Raw genomic sequence first — 16,692 nt, forward strand, 5'->3', positions numbered from 1 at the left:
ATACAGGCACAAAATCAAGTAATATTATTTCTGTTTTTATGTCATTATAAGATTATATAGTTATTATAGAGTAAAATTTTTAAATCATATATTAAATAAAAGGAATGTTCAAATTTATATATATATCTTTTAAATTTATATATACATATATATAAATATAAATTTATATATATATATAAATATAATTTTATATTTATTCTTTATCTCATTATAATATTATGTTTAACAATAGGAATACTTATATGTAAATTAAATAATAACTAAAATATAAATTTAATAAAATTAATTTTTATTTAAAAAATTAAATTTAATTTTTAATATAATTTAAAATATAAATTAATTTGTATTCACTGTATGAATGTGAACACAATTGCACTGTATGGTTGACCATTATTATATTAATATATATGTATTCTATATATGTATTGTATTCATTGTGTGACCATGACAATTATTATATTTTTCAATTATATATATATATATAATTATATATTTTTATTTCATATATAAAATCAGAATCTATAATAAATAATTATATATAATTATCATAATAAAAAAATAAAAGATAAAAATTTAATAGTCATATTTTTATATATAATAGTAGTAATTAGAAACTTTATAATGTTATATAATTTTTATAAAAATAAATAAAATTAATATTAAAGTAAAAAGAATTTATTAATATTAATGGTGAGTGAATATGAATAAATAGATCATTATTCTTATTTATTTTATTTCTCATTATTTAGCTGTCTAAAAATTTTCATTAGAAAAAATATTATCTGCAAACATTTTTGGCTATTAAAATTCTGTGTAATATAAACATATAGGAAGCTAGATTTTTATATTAGACAAAGACAAAATTACAATAAGAAAATTTTATTTACAATCTTTAGTTATTACCCAGACAAAATATTTATTCATCTATAATTTTTTAATTCACTAAATTTTTTTTATAAAAATAATACAAAGACCATCCCTAAAAAGAAGTGCGGAAGCTACCAATCTATCCTCGAAGAAGTGCCTCCGCATTGGGTCGACCCTAATAATGCACCTAACTCTTTCCATTCATCGATATTTCTTTATTCTCTTTCTTTATTTTTGTGTTCATGTTGAACTTATCTATCTTATTTATGACGTTAATTAATAATTTTTTGTGCATTATTTTAGTGATATCGTTAACTATTGTTAGTAAATCTCTTGCTTTGCTTGTGGATCTTTTTAATTTAAGGAATTAATTTTTCAAAATGTCTTTCACAATATTTTTTCAATTGTTATTTATCGTATCAGTTATTGTGTTTGTTATTAGATTTGTACTTTGTTATTAGTATGATTATTGTTATTATTAAGAGTCTTGGGATCAATTTTATTATTGTATTTATAAGTTATATTCTTGTTATTATTATTTTTAGTGTATTTAGTGTTATTTAGTTTGCGGAGGATCTTTTGTCTATATTCGCATATCCCTGCATTAGACGGGTGATCATTGCCACAGTTTGAACATTTCTTGTGTTTGCGGTTATTACAGTTAAGTATTTATTTCCCCTGCACATGTTCTACATATTATTAATTTAGATCTGCATTGTGAGGCTAAATGGCCAAATTTTTTGCATTTGTAGCATAGCAATATATTTCTTATCTCATATCTGGAGACCTTTGAATTTATTCCATCCCTAAAAGACGGTTTTTCTTGCCGCTAACTTTTTTGCTTCTTTTTCTGAAATTAAGGGTAACAAATATTGTTGATCTTCTTGTGTTCGAGTATAAGGGTTTCATCGTTATATGTGCCGAAGAAAGAAACCTATTTCTCTAAGTGATTCTTTAATTTCTTCTTGTGTATAGTTAGACGGTACGCTATGATTCTCCAAATACACTTTTGGTCTTGATTTTCGTAGCTTCCAATGCTTCCAGGTTTGTGTTGAGGAGATTTTAATGTCTCTTAATGGCAGAATCTTTCCATTAATTGCATTCTTATATGGATGATTTGATATTTCTGTAGAATTTTATTGATGACTTGTTCTAGTGGAGGATTTTATTTCAGTAAAAAGGGCTTTGCCTTTTTAATTAGTATTGAAATATAATTTATTATTAGTGTAAATCTTTTGTTTGGCGGGGTGTTTAGGTTTCCATTTACTATCCTCTGAACGCCCTGCGATTTTGATATTTTTATTCCTCTTGTTATTATTATGTATATTGGTGGCAGTAGTTATGGAGTAATTTAATTTTTGTTGATTAATTAGTAGATCTTGTTTTGTGTTATTATTGTTTGACGGGGCAGTTTTAGAAGTACGTTCATTATTTCGTTCATGCCCCACATTTTTGTTGATGTTTCTTGGTCGTTGGGGAGTTAGACCTTTAGTTGGCATTTGTTTGTTAATGAAGTTCGTTTTTTTTAATGTTAGATTAAGATTTTTAAATATAAGGTTCCTGTTTGGCTGGGCATTTTTTAAAATATTTTTCTTATTTCGTTTATGCCCGCATTTGTATTGTCGTTCTTGGTCATTTATAGATTATCAAATTTTGTATTGTGTTGGTAGATTGATTGCTGATTATAATTATTCAAAAAATCCCATCCCCTATGTATAGATAAGGGTAGATTTAGTTAATTCAAAAATTGGGAATGAAGTATAAAAATCCATGGGTCTATATCAAAGTCTTGTAAATCATATGATAGATCAGTAGGGGGTTCTGTTAACTGAGCCATCTTTTCCTCTAGGAAGAGCAAGCTTGATATTAAGAGAGGTAACTTTGGCATATGTTGAAATACGATATGTCAATGTTTTTAGAACTATGACATATATTTTTGAATATCATAGCTTATATTCCAATTTGTCCGAAATTTTTTTTATAGACGTCAGGTTTCTGAATGTCCGAAAACAAATTTCGTTCCGATATTCCATTTGTTCGAATTTTTTTTATAGACCTCAGGTTTCTGAATGTCCGAAAACTTATTCCGTTCCGATATTTCTGATTGTCCGAAATTTTTTTATAGACGTCAGGGTTTTAAATGTCCGAAAATTTATTTTTTTCCGAGATTTCTGATTGTCCGAAAACTTATTCCGTTCCGATATTTCTGATTGTCCGAAACTTTTTTTATAGACCTCAGGTTTCTGAATGTCCGAAAATTTAATTCCGTTCCGATATTTCTGATTGTCCGAATTTTTTTTATAGACATCAGGTTTCTGAATGTTCGAAAACTTATTCCGTTCAGATACTCCACTTTGTCCGAAATTTTATGTATAGACATCAGGTTTCTGAATGTCCGACATATAATTTCTTTCCGATATTTCTGAATGTCCCAATTTTTTTTATAGACGTCAGGTTTCTGAATGTCCGAAAACTTATTCCGTTCAAATAATTCTCTTTGTCCAAAACTTTTTTTTTTTATAGACCTCAGGTTTCTGAATGACGGACAACTCATTCCGTTACGATATTTCTGATTGTCTAAAACTTTTTTTAGGTTTGAGATTTCTGAATGTCCGAAAACAAATTTCGTTCCGATATTCCCCTTTGTCCGAAATTTTTTTATAGACATCAGATTTCTGAATGTCCGAAAATTTAATTCCGTTCCGATATTTCTGATTGTCCGAATTTTTTTTATAGACTACAGGTTTCTGATGTCAGAAAACAAATTTCGTTCCGATATTCCCCTTTGTTCGAAATTTATTTATAGACATCAGGTTTCTGAAGGACCGAAAACTCATTAAGTTCCGATATATCTGATTGTCCTAAACTTTTTTTTAGGCTTGAGATTTCTGAATGTCTGAAAACAAATTTCGTTCCGATATTCCACTTTGTCCGAAATTTTTTTATAGACATCAGGTTTCTGAATGTCCGAATACAAATTTTGTTACGATATTCCACTTTGTCCGAAATTTTTTTTATAGACGTCAGGTTTCTGAATGTCCCAAAAAAAATTTCGTTCCGATATTTCTGATTGTCCCATATTTTTTTATAGACGTTAGGTTTCTAAATCTCCGAAAACAAATTTTGTTCCGATATTTCTGATTGTCCCATATTTTTTTATAGACGTTAGGTTTCTAAATGTCCGAAAACAAATTTTGTTCCGATATTACATATTTTCCGAAATTTTTTTATAGACATCAGATTTCTGAATGTCCGAAATTTTTTTATAGACGTCAGTTTTCTGAATGTCCGAAAACTCATTTTTTTCAGATATTTCTGATAATCCGAAATTTTTTTAAAGACCTCAGGTTTCTGAATGTCCGAAAACTTATTCCATTCTGATATTTCGATTAGTCCGAAATTTTTTTTATAGACATCAGGTTTCTGAATGTCCGAAAACAAATTTCGTTCCGATACTCCACTTTGTCCGAAATTTTTTTTATAGACATCAGGTTTCTGAATGTCCGAAAACAAATTTCGTTCCGATACTCCACTTTGTCCGAAATTTTTTTTATAGACGTCAGGTTTCTGAATGACCGAAAACAAATTTCGTTCCGATACTCCACTTTGTCCGAAATTTTTTTTATAGACATCAGGTTTCTGAATGACCGAAAACTCATTCCGTTCCGATATTTTTTTTTATTGTCCCATATTTTTTTATAGACGTAAGGTTTCTAAATGTCCGAAAAAAATTTTTTGTTCCGATATTACTGATTGTCCGAATTATTTTTTATAGACGTCAGGTTTCTGAATGTCCGAAAATTTAATTATGTTCTGATATTTCTGAATGCCCGAATTAGTTTTATAGACGTCAGGGTTCTGAATGTCCGAAAACTTATTCCGTTCCTATATTATACTTTGTACGAATTTTTTTTATAGACATCAGGTTTCTGAATGAAGGAAAACTCATTCCGTTACGATATTTCTGATGAGGATCCGAAACTTTTTTTACAGGCTTGAGATTTCTGAATGTCTGAAAATTTAATTCCGTTCCGATATTTCTGATTGTCCGAATTAAGAGCTACCGACCTTAAACTTCTATTAAGGGCTTTCCCTTCATTTTTTTTACTCTTTTTTCGAGGCATTCTTTATTTTGTTATAAATAAGAGAATATAAAGTTGTGAAATATAAAGAGTAGTGGTTAGTGGAAAGTGGTTAGTGTTTTTTTTAGTTCGCTAGACTAGGTGGGAAATCGCATGACGATGTGTGGGGCGCTACTCCCACTAAAACCTCCTTAGAATTTCCAGGACCCGTGAGGGTATTTAGAAGTTATACAACTTGGGTCTGGAGGACAAGTGCCTAATCTTCATCGGAAATGCGTTTACGTATGGGAAGCTACCCATCGATTCTCGGAACAAAACCTCCGCATTGGATTGCCCTGAAAAATCTTCCTTGGTATCTTTTCGAGTTCGCCAAACTCTAGGGTAGTGTTGGAAGAAAACAGCATGTCCCTATTAGGTTTTACAGACAAGACGTCTGAGGGACCATGGACCAATCTTCATCGACAAATTTTCTAAGATTGGCGGAAGCTACCAATCTATCCTCGAAAAATCCTCCGTATTGGGTCGACCCTGTACACATTTTGTGTACCTAGAGATTTCCCATATATTATAAATGCATCTTATTAAAAAATACTTGGAAATATACCACCATGATTGATATCCTCTTTGTTTTTTCCTTTATGGGACCCGTGCCGGTATTGTCCACACACGAAATTCGGCCTCTCCTACCTATATTCATCTTCTACAACTGTATCATCAACTGATGCATCTTCATCATCAAATATTTTAGCTTCAGATTCATTAAGAATAGAAAGGAGTTTTGAATTTCTTTAATCTGAGATTTTATTTTTGATTCATGTTTGGCCTCTTTTCTGAGTAATTCTTCTAGTAAATTTTTATTTTCTACTTCTTCTGGGGGAAATTGTCCTTCCTTTCTATATTGATTTTTAATAGTGCTATCTATTTACCTTAATTTAAGAGATAAATGTGAAGGCAGGTCTCTAGAAGAATATTGTTGTCGATAACCGATATATCTATAACCACCGGGGTTTGATGAACCTATAGCAGGGTGGAACGTTGGTTGGTGAGCAGTTGTCATAAAGTGATTATTATAAATCAAAAATTATACTAAAACTAGTATATTTTTAAAATATATAAAAATTGGTCTAATTAATTTTTACATGCTTGTTTATAAAAGTGAGGATAAATTAATGGTAGAGGTATATATATGAAATATATAGAATACTAGTTTTTTAATGAAGTACTTTACATAGTTTATAGTGTCTAATTATCTATTTTATTGTATTGTATTAGAAAAAAAGATCTTAAAGTTTAAGGATGTAAGAAAAATAATTAATAATATTAATAAATATTTTCTTATTGCTTGTCTAAACATAATATGTTTTTAGACTATTTTTAGTATATATTAGATAATCTTATATATATAAATTTGTTATTATAATCAATAAAAAAATATTCATATAATTATTTATATACATATATACATCAAACCATATTTATAAAACTCACATGTTTCTTAGAAACACTTCCTGTGAACAATACTTGGCCCACATTCATCATATTCATTCTTTGATATCCACATTTGTTGGAATGTAGACAAAGAAGAAAGAATGGATCCTCCAATCCAGACAGAATATTTTCTTTCTGGTGGAGCAACAACTTTTATCTTCATTGTAGGCGGAGCTAATATGGTAACTTCCTTTTGTACTCTTTCAGGAATACCTTTAAACATGGTTGTACCTCCTGATAAAACCATGTTGCATAACAAATCTTTACGGATATCAACATCACATTTCATAATCGAGTTATATGCAAGCTTGTGGATACCTTCACTTTCCTTTCCAATTAGAGAGGGTTGAAATAGTATTTCACATGCTCGGAACCTTTCATTACCTATAGTAATTATTTGTCCATCTGGTAATTCATAATTTTTCTCGAGTGAAGAACTATTAGAAGCCGTATTCATTTCCTCATCAAAATCTTTTAATTTATTTATGTGAATAAATATAACCAAGAGCAGTGTAGCAAAGAGTTTCTTTTATATCTCTCACAATTTCCATTTCAGCTGTTGTAGTAAATGAGTGTCCTCTTTCAGTAAGTAATTTGATAGTTTGCCTTGTAATGTCTCTTCCAGCTAAATCCAATCTCAAAATAGCGTGAGGTACTATAATTGATATATATATATATATATAAATAAATAATACATGCATATCCTTCGTAGATAGGCACAGTGTGACTTACTCCATCCCCTGCATCGAGGACTATGCCAGTTGTTCTACCTGAAGCGTACAAAGATAGAACTGCTTGAATAGCGACATACATTGCTGGCTATAAAAAATAAGATATATAATTTCTAACAGTGTTGAATGTCTCAAACATAATTTGTGTCATTTTTTCACGATTGGATTTTGGATTCAATGGTGCTTCAGTTAATAAAACTGGATGTTCCTCTGGGGCACATCGCAATTCGTTGTAGTATGTGTGATGCCAAATCTTTTCCATATCATCCCTAAATAGGTGAGTAAAATATATGTATTAAGTATTTATTTTACCAGTTACCAATAATCCCATGTTCAATAGGGTATTTTAATGTAAGGATACCTCTTTTGGACTGAGCCTCATCTCCAACATAAGAATCTTTTTGTCCCATTCCAACCTATTTGAATTATTATTAAAAAACATTTTTATATAAAAAGAATACCATGACACCTTGATGTCTTGGTCTTCCAACGATGGAAGGAAAGACTGCTCTTGGTGCATCATCTCCAGCATATCCTGACTTAACCATTCCAGATCCATTGTCAATTACAAGTGCGGTAAGTTCTTCTATTTAATAAGTCTTATTGTAGTTGTGTTTACCTTCGGTCATGTGTATAGGACTTTAATTATTTATAAGATTTATAATTAAGAAAATTAGAATATAATCTATTTTTAAGCATGGCATTTATAATTAAATTAATGATAGTAAGGTTTTAAGTGCCTGTATAAAAAGTGTTTCTCTTTTACACACATTAAAAAAAATCATCATTATTAAAATAGAAATTACATAAATTATTATAATTAAAGTTAATCACAGTTCATCCTAATTTAAGGGTTATATGATTTATTGAGAATAGTATTTATAAATCAATTTTGAGTGTATATTAACTTGTTATTTTAGTTAAGTTGGTTAAAAAAATCACATGAGAAAATACTATTGTATAATTTTCAAGACACTACTCTAGATAAAAACTCTTCCCTCATGTAGTTATATTGAATTTAGACCTTCATTCTTTATAAGTTTAAAGTTTTAAATTTCGAAAAAAAGAGTTTTAAAATCTTATATTTTTGACTATTTTAAAGTATCAATGAATATTATATTTATAATTTCGAAAAAAATTAGATATAATAGAACATCATCTAATTAATCACATATAAATATTGTATATTTTCCCTTGCTCAGTTTATTCGTTTTAACTCATTTATCAATTCTACTATTAGATATTTTCTTCTTTAATTTTCTATTATTAATATTCTTTATATATACTAAATATCTTTAAAACCTTAAATAACCAATTTATTATCAAAAGATTGTTTTTGATTGCATTTTTGTTATTATTAGTTAACACTCTTATTATAAATCCTAAATAATCATGAAAAGCAATTATCTATTAAAAAATTAGTATTAAAAATAACTATTAAAAAATAATAGGAATAAAAATTTGTCTAATAAAAGAGAATGGAAAAGTAAAATCTGTAAAATGAAGATATTAACAATTTTTAAATGAAGTTACACTAACAAACTCTATAATCATATCCAGAAAGAAATATAAAAAAAACATGATTAATAATCAATTTATTTTTGTTGTAATGTAAAAATAGATAAATTGTGTGATTGAAAAATAGATACATGTAATAATGAATATGAAGGATATAAACAAATAAAAAAATATTATTTAAAACAGAATAGATCTAAATAAGGAATAATTATAATTAATTAGATCATAAATTTAATTATTATAATTGTCAATTATAAATTTTAAGGTTTAAAAATATTAAACCCATTAATTCCAGTAGATACCAGAAGAGATTTTATATTATTATGATAATTTATTTCCTTTATTTCTTTTTGCCCCTTATATGTATTAAATGTTGTTTCTTTTTATTTATATATAATACAAGATGGATAAACATAAGAGATGGAGGAATTTTTTGATTTAATTTTGCTCCAACTACTTTTCTATTTACATCTTCTTCCATGCTTAAATCCCATATAGATATCTGTTAATTAAAATAATATTTTGATTTTGAGTATTATATAATTATTTACAGAATTATCTTCACTACTGCAAGCAATTACAGATTCATCATCATTGCTCCGTTTAATTGAAGTAATTGGTTTTTTATGCCAATTAAAATGTGCTATCATGCTTGTGCTTTATTTATATTTATTAATATATTTAAATAATACACATATATTAATTTATATTCACATTTATTATTATGAAATATATATAATTATTTATATTACCTATTAAAATTTCGCAAATCCCAAATTTTAAAAGAACAATCATCTGATCCAGATGCTAATAAACTTGTGTCTAATCTAAACAAAGATTTTATATCTTATTTTATTACTTATTCCAAGAAATCACATTTACATCTTTAATATGAGCATTATCATTTCTTATAGCTGGTTTGTTTTTACTCCTAACATCCCATATCAATATTGATTTATCTACTGAACATGATGCAAATACCTTTTGTTAAGAATGTTTATTTAATTTTTTTACTTTAGATTCAACAGGACTCCATTTTATAACTTCAATCGATTTTTTATGCCCATAGAAAGGAGTCTTATTAACTTCCCAACCACAATCTGAATATCTTTCCCACAAAAATATATTACTTTTACAATCTCCTGTCAACAAATTTGCTTCAGTTATTGGATTCCAATCTAAAGCATATCCTTCTTGTATATTAATATTTATAATTTTATTAATATTAATTTATAATCTTGTACCATTTACATGTACTTTTTTTTCACATATTGGTTTAACTTTCGATTTATTATCTTTTTTTGAATTATTTAATACATCTTTAATATCCCATATATATACCTTCATTATTATTATATATTATAATTTTTGTAAAATATTTTAATATAAAAGTAATTTAATATTTCTAAAAATTAAATCTTTTAGTTTCTATAGTTCTTTTATTTTTTTAAAATTTTTTATTATCTGATTACTCTTCTTTGTAGAAGAGATCAAATATTTGCTTCATTCTTATTAGTAATGTCTAATGTAGATGTTAAACACTTGGGGTTTTTGTGTATTAAACCTAATTGCATAATATTTTTTTAAGAATATTATTACTAAAATTAAAAAAATACTTGTTTTTACATCCTCATCTGATTGTTTTTATTGTTATTTTCTTTTTGTTATTGAAGATGCTGACATGATGTTAAAAATTTAAAATATAATATATGGGAAATCTGTGGTTAGGGGTTAGTGGTTAGTGGTTTTTTTTTTTTTTAGTTCGCTAGACTAGGTAGGAAATCGCATGACAATGTGTGGGGCGCTACTCCCACTAAAACCTCCTTAGTATTTCCAGGACCCTTTAGGGTATTTGGAAGTTATACAACTTGGGTCTGGAGGACAAGTGCCCAATCTTCATCAGAAATGCGCCTACGTATGGGAAGCTACCCATCGATCCTCGGAACAAAACCTCCGCATTGGATTGCCCTGAATAAATCTTCTTGGGTTTAGGTTTGAGTTCGCCAAACTCTAGGGTAGTGTTCGAATTTGAAACAAATCCTATTAGTCTTTCTAAAATTATAATTTTATAAAGTTCGAATGGGTGAATTTTCGAAACATTTTTTTATTCCGAACATTTTGAAAGTCCTAATTTTATATAAGTCCGAATTTGTGAATGTCCTAGATAATTTTTTTTTATTCCGAACATTTTGAAAGTCCTAATTTTATAAAAGTCCGAGTTTGTGAATGTCCGAATCATTTTTTTATTCCAAACATATTGATTGTCTTAATTTTATAAAGTCCGAGTTTGTGAATGTCCGAAACCTCTTTTTGTTCCGAACATTTTGATAGTTATAATTTTAAAAAGTCCGAGTTTGTGAATATCCTAAAAATTTTATTATCCGAACTTTTTGGATGTCCTCATTTTTAAAAAGTCCGAGTTTTGAAATATCCTAAAAAAAATTTATTATTCCGAACTTTTTGGAAGTCCTCATTTTTAAAAAGTCTGAATTTGGGAATGTCCTAAAAATTTTTTATCCCGAAAATTTTGAAAGTTCTAATTTTATAATGTCTGAGTTAGTGAATATCCTACAAATTATTTTGTCATTCCGAAATTTCTGAAAGTCCGAATTTGTGAATGTCCGAAACTTTTTTTTATTCCGAACATTTCGAAAGTCCTAATTTTATAAAGTCCGAGTTTGTGAATGTCCTAAAATTATTTTGTAATTCCGAACTTTTTGGAAGTCCTAATTTTATAAAAGTCCGAATTGTGAATGCCCGAATCATTTTTATTTTATTCCGAAATTTCTGAAAGTCCTAATTTAATAAAAGTCCGAATTTGAGAATGTCCTAAAATAATTTGATCATTCCGAACTTTTGGAAAGACCGAATTTGAGAATGTCCTAAAAAATATTTAATTATTCCGAACTTTTTGGAAGTCCTAATTTTATAAAAGTCCGAGTTGTGAATGTCCGAAACATTTTTTTATTCCGAAATTTCTGAAAGTCCTAATTTTATAAAAGTCCGAATTTGAGAATGTCCTAAAATTATTTAGTCATTCCGAACTTTTTGAAAGACCGAATTTGAGAATGTCCTAAAAAATATTTAATCATTCCGAACTTTTTGGAAGTCCTAATTTTATAAAAGGCCGAGTTGTGAATGCCCGAATCATTTTTATTTCATTTTGAAATTTCTGAAAGTCCTAATTTTATAAAAGTCCGAATTTGAGAATGTCCTAAAATTATTTTGTCATTCCGAACTTTTTGAAAGTCCGAATTAGAGAATGCCCTAAAATTATTTAGTCATTCCGAACTTTTTGAAAGTCCTAATTTTATAAAGTCCGAGTTTGAATATCCTAAAATTATTTTGTCATTCCGAACTTTTTGAAAGTCCTAATTTTATAAAAGTCCGAATTTGTGAATGTTCTAAGAATTTTAGTTATCGAACTTTTTGAAAGTCCTAATTTTATAAAGTCTGAGTTTTATTAAATTTGATAAGATTGGCGGAAGCTACCAATCCATGGTCGAATTATTGTCTCCGCATTGGGTCGACATGTACACTCATATAAAAGCTAAACATATTTAAAAGGAAAAGAAAATAAGACTAGAGAAGAAAAAAAAATAATAAATAAATAAATATATAAAAAAATAAATAACTAAATAAATTAATAAATAAATTAATAAATAAATTAATAACTAAATAAAATATAATATATATTAAATACATTTTATAATAAACTAAAAAGTCCGAATTTAAAATGGTTGTCAACAAAAAGATCTCTAAAGGAGCCCATGGTCATGTGGGTAAACCTTCAACATTAATTCATGACCCCTCTACTTCTAGCCAAGGGAAGTCCAGTGGTAAAACGAATCTTGGCACAAATAATGTAGGATCCCGTAAGGGATTGTTAAACAAAAAAAGAGATGTTTCCATCTCGGCAGGGAATTTTATTGTTCCCTTAAACAATAAGGTTGGCTCACCTAAAAGAGTTAAAAATATAAAAAATGATGATTCTAGTAAAATCAAAAATCTTAAAAAAAAAATTATATATTCCTTATTAGGAATGTAGATGATGCCTTTGAATATACAAAGGCATCTTTTATATATAAAAAATTAAGTGGGGTTTTCCCCAAAATAAAAAATGGGGTTTTATTACCTATGGGGGACATTAAAATTACTTTTGCATCCGAAGTAGATTTTAATGAAGCATTTAATAAAGATCCAAAAATATTTGGAAGTAAGGCTGTTTTTATTAAGCCTGAGAAAAAGAAGAAGTGGAACGATCTTGTAGTTCTTGGTGTTCCTGAAGATTTCAAAGATGAAGATATCCGCACATATTTGGATAAAGAAATAAAAGGTATAGTGAACATAAGATCATTAAATTATAAAAATAAGGAAAGGAAAACTATTATAATTTCTTTTGAAAATAAAGATGTTTGCCAAAAATTATTACAAAAAGGCAAAGTTAAAATTGGATTTAAGAATTTTAAGGTTTCAAAATATATTAGAAAATCAAATTCTGTGCAGTGTTATAACTGCCAAAAACATGGTCATATGGCTCGTTCATGTCGTATGAAGAATAAAATTTGTAGAAAGTGTGCTGGTAATCATCACCACACAAAATGTGATTCTGTCATTAAAAAATGTGGGAAATGTGGAGGGGATCATCAATCAAATGATTCAAAATGCCCTAAAAATCCCCTTCACATTAACAATTCAATTAATGTATCGGTCATAAATAATAAAATAATTTATAATAAAATAAACAAAAATGTAAAATTCTCTGATGTTATCAAAAATGGAGAAGATAAAGAAATGAAGGACATCATTGATGTTGAACAAGGAATGTTAAAGGTTTTTGTGGTATACCGGTTTTTGTGGTTATAAATAAATCAGGTTTTATGGTTATTATTATAAGTATCTATACATTTACCTACCATTTATATAAAAATGAAAAAAATTGCTCTGAATAACAAAGAAAAGGATGAAATAGTGAATTTTTTTAATAATGGCTTTATACCTAACAGATTTAAAGAAGCATCCGAAAAACTAATATTTAAAAAAAGAGCTTCGTGTTTTAAATATGATTCTGAATTATGTTTATTGATGTATAAAAACAATGAGTTTTCATCTCTTATGTTCTTTACTAAAGAAAATTATGTTAAAAAATTGAAATTTATTGAGAATATTCATAAAAAAAGTATAAAATTTATCTTGTTCATCTAACAAACAATAAGATGGACATCCAGGTAGGGATAAGCTTTTGCCACTTGTAAGACAAAAAATTTACGATTCAAAACTCATGGACATTATGAAAATATTGAAAACATGTGCTTATTGTAGATCAAAGAAACTTTTGAATACAAGAAAAAAAATCCAACCAATTAGATCATATTTTATAAAAGAGAGATATCTTTTTGATTTGATTGACCTATCTAACTACTCTCTATATAACAGTGACTACAAATGGCTTTTAGTAGGAATAGATAGTTTTTCAAAATTCTTGTGGACCAGAAAATTAAAAGATAAAAAGGCAGAGACAGTTGTTGCAGAAATAAGAAAAATTATCTATATGTATGGTAAATGTTTTCTTCTACATTCAGATAATGGTAAAGAGTTTGTTAATATAAAAATGAAAAAACTTTGTTCTGAGTTTAATATTTATCACGTAAGAGGAAGAGCTAGATGCCCATGGGTTTTAATATATCACTTATAAATTCATATTTAAAGGTACAAGGGCAAGTTGAGAGAGTTAATCGAACATTAAAAGGCATGCTCTCTTCGGTTTGTATTTCAAATAATAGAAATTATCGATGGATAGATGAACTTGATAAAATAACTTATTCTTATAACGTCATGATTCATTCAACGACAAGAGAAACTCCAATGAATGTTATGTTTGGCAGTAATGTTGAAAAGAAAATTGAAAAATGTTCACAACTAAAAAGAATAGATATGTTAATATATAATTTTGAAAAAATTAATATTAATGATGAGATATCTTTTGATGTATTCTATATTTTAAAAATAATATTATAGAGTAGATTTGATAAGTGGATATTTGAAGATCTATCAAATAAAAGAAAAAGGGCATTTACATTTTCTTCTAAATCAGCAGATAGAATGCTGAGCTCAAAAAGATGGAAAAATGATGAAAATGAATTAAAAGTGGGGCAGTGTGTGGTAAGAAGAACGTTTTTTGACAAAAATCGAAATACGATAAGGACACCCTTATTAGATAATTTAGATGTCAATATTTATAACATTATTGGTAAGAACAGGTATGGGAATTTTGACATAAAAGGAAATGATGGGAATATTATCTTCAATGTTAATCAAAGTAATTTATGTTTAGTTGAAGTAAAATAGTTAGTGGTGATTCTATTAATTATAATTATATTTTATAGAATAGGAACAATAGTAGTATTTTCATTGTTAAAAAATATAAGATTTTCTCATATAACTATCGGATAGACACATTAAAAATTAACAGATCTGATTTCTTACCTATCTGATAATTTAAATAGGTGAAAAATAAAATTAATCTCTTATCAAAATCACAAAAACCTGAAAAAAATTAAATATACCACAAAAACCGGTATACCACAAAAACCTTTAACAAGGAATAAAGTCTGTGTCTGAATATAGAATTTTTTTTTTTTTTTTTTTTTTTTGACTTTCAGTCAGGGTAAAAAATCGCTTGACGAACCACAAAAGTGGAACAGTGCGAGGCGCTACTCCCGCTAAAAAACCCTTACCTCATGTAGTTACGCTTTGAATAATGGGACTAAGTCATTATTATTTATACGTTTACTCATGGACCTTGATCAATTGATCATTTAGGTTATTTTTATACTTGGTCGTCAACCTATACTTAATCTATGACTTGAGATACTTATTATTCATTTATTATATTCACGATCATCATATTTGATTTACCCCTATTTATTTAATTTAAACCTATTTTTAGACTATTGTTCAATTATTTTCCCTGTTATAACTACTTTTTGGCTATTGATTTTTCTCCTTTTTGCCAGGCTTTCTCCTATTATTAAGGCTATGGTTCTTTTCATGGTTGGTGGTCTATCAGGGTCAAGTAATAGCCCTAGCTTTCTTTTGAATATATTCCTATTTATATTATTTTTAATCCATATATTTTCATACTGAGGGCATTCTAACATAAAATGTTTAACTGTTTCTATTTTCCTACATTTTTTACACCTATTGTTATCCATTCTATCTATAAAATTTAGAAAATTATTAAGAGGCAATACTCCTAATCTAGCTTGGTGCCACCATGAATTTATTTTTCTTTTTTGGCTGATGGGTTTATATTTTAAATTTTTTAATTCTTTGTCTTTGAAGTCTATGTGAGTTTCTCCTTCTTCCCATTGATTTCTTAAATTTTTCCTCCATACGTCTATAAGTTTATTCCATATTATTTTATGATTTATATGAGATCTCTCTGTAATTCTCATTTCTTTAGTTATTTTAATTAATTTTTCCATAAAACTTTTTCTGTTGCCTTTCAATAATCTCTTTTTTCTATCCAAATTACTTAAGTATATATCGGTATCGTTACCCTTTATTCTAATCCATGTTTTTAGTACTCTCTGTTTTCTCCTTAAATCTAGAGGAAGGACTCTAGCTTCTATATTAACGTCTTTTCGATGAGCAAGTCTATTAACTCCAAGCGCTTTAGTTAGTGCACTATGTTGGATTGTATCTAATTTACTTTTATTTGAAACAGATATATCTCCCCATATTTCTGAGGCATATTCAATCACTGGTCTTACTATTGTTTTATATATTGTGATTAAATATCTTTGGTTAACTTCCTTCCTATTACCTGCTATTAGTTTCATTAATCCTATTCTTTTATTTCCTTTACTTACTATTGATTTTATATGTTCTTTCCATGTTAATCTTTTGTCTAATATAACACCTAAATATTTAGCATCCTTCTTAACATTCAATTCTTTACCATCTAATTGAATTGGTAGATCTAATTTATCCTTCTTCCTCTG

The 16,692-nt window shown here is 27.6% G+C and overlaps 1 protein-coding gene and 1 long non-coding RNA gene across 3 annotated transcripts; one reads left to right on the forward strand and one right to left on the reverse strand.

The window, feature by feature from the left end:
• Positions 1-6,381: 6,381 nt before the first annotated feature.
• LOC145788167 (actin CyI, cytoplasmic-like) lies at positions 6,382-10,057 on the reverse strand. The gene is made up of 14 exons (XM_082599865.1): positions 9,931-10,057; positions 9,701-9,879; positions 9,546-9,667; positions 9,439-9,513; positions 9,238-9,343; positions 9,087-9,188; positions 8,969-9,042; positions 7,788-7,807; positions 7,630-7,754; positions 7,481-7,584; positions 7,287-7,437; positions 7,133-7,256; positions 6,940-7,092; positions 6,382-6,908 (listed from the first exon to the last, which is right to left on the reverse strand). Exons 1-14 carry the CDS (start codon positions 10,031-10,033, stop codon positions 6,445-6,447), a joined length of 1,902 nt encoding a protein of 633 aa, XP_082455991.1. The 5' UTR covers positions 10,034-10,057; the 3' UTR covers positions 6,382-6,444.
• Positions 10,058-13,506: 3,449 nt separating this feature from the next.
• Positions 13,507-15,293, forward strand: LOC145788168 (uncharacterized). Of its 2 annotated transcripts, XR_014291490.1 has the most exons (4): positions 13,507-13,865; positions 13,903-14,360; positions 14,396-14,674; positions 14,705-15,293. It is a non-coding gene; the product is annotated as an uncharacterized LOC145788168 (long non-coding RNA). The 2 variants fall into 2 exon arrangements; XR_014291489.1 differs by having other exon boundaries at positions 13,507-14,360.
• The last annotated feature ends 1,399 nt before the right edge of the window (positions 15,294-16,692 follow it).

The sequence above is a fragment of the Aplidium turbinatum genome, unplaced genomic scaffold (genome assembly GCF_918807975.1).
Source record: "Aplidium turbinatum unplaced genomic scaffold, kaAplTurb1.1, whole genome shotgun sequence".
Lineage (NCBI taxonomy): Eukaryota > Metazoa > Chordata > Ascidiacea > Aplousobranchia > Polyclinidae > Aplidium > Aplidium turbinatum.

Excerpts from the sequence above, each read along its gene's own strand:
- LOC145788167 (XM_082599865.1), bottom strand. The coding sequence starts at position 10,033 with ATGAAGGTATATATATGGGATATTAAAGATGTATTAAATAATTCAAAA. Across the intron at positions 9,344-9,438 it reads GATTTGCGAAATTTTAATAG|CACAAGCATGATAGCACATT; the intron begins GTAATATAAATA and ends ATATAAATAAAG. Across the intron at positions 7,438-7,480 it reads CATGGGATTATTGGTAACTG|GGATGATATGGAAAAGATTT; the intron begins GTAAAATAAATA and ends TCACCTATTTAG.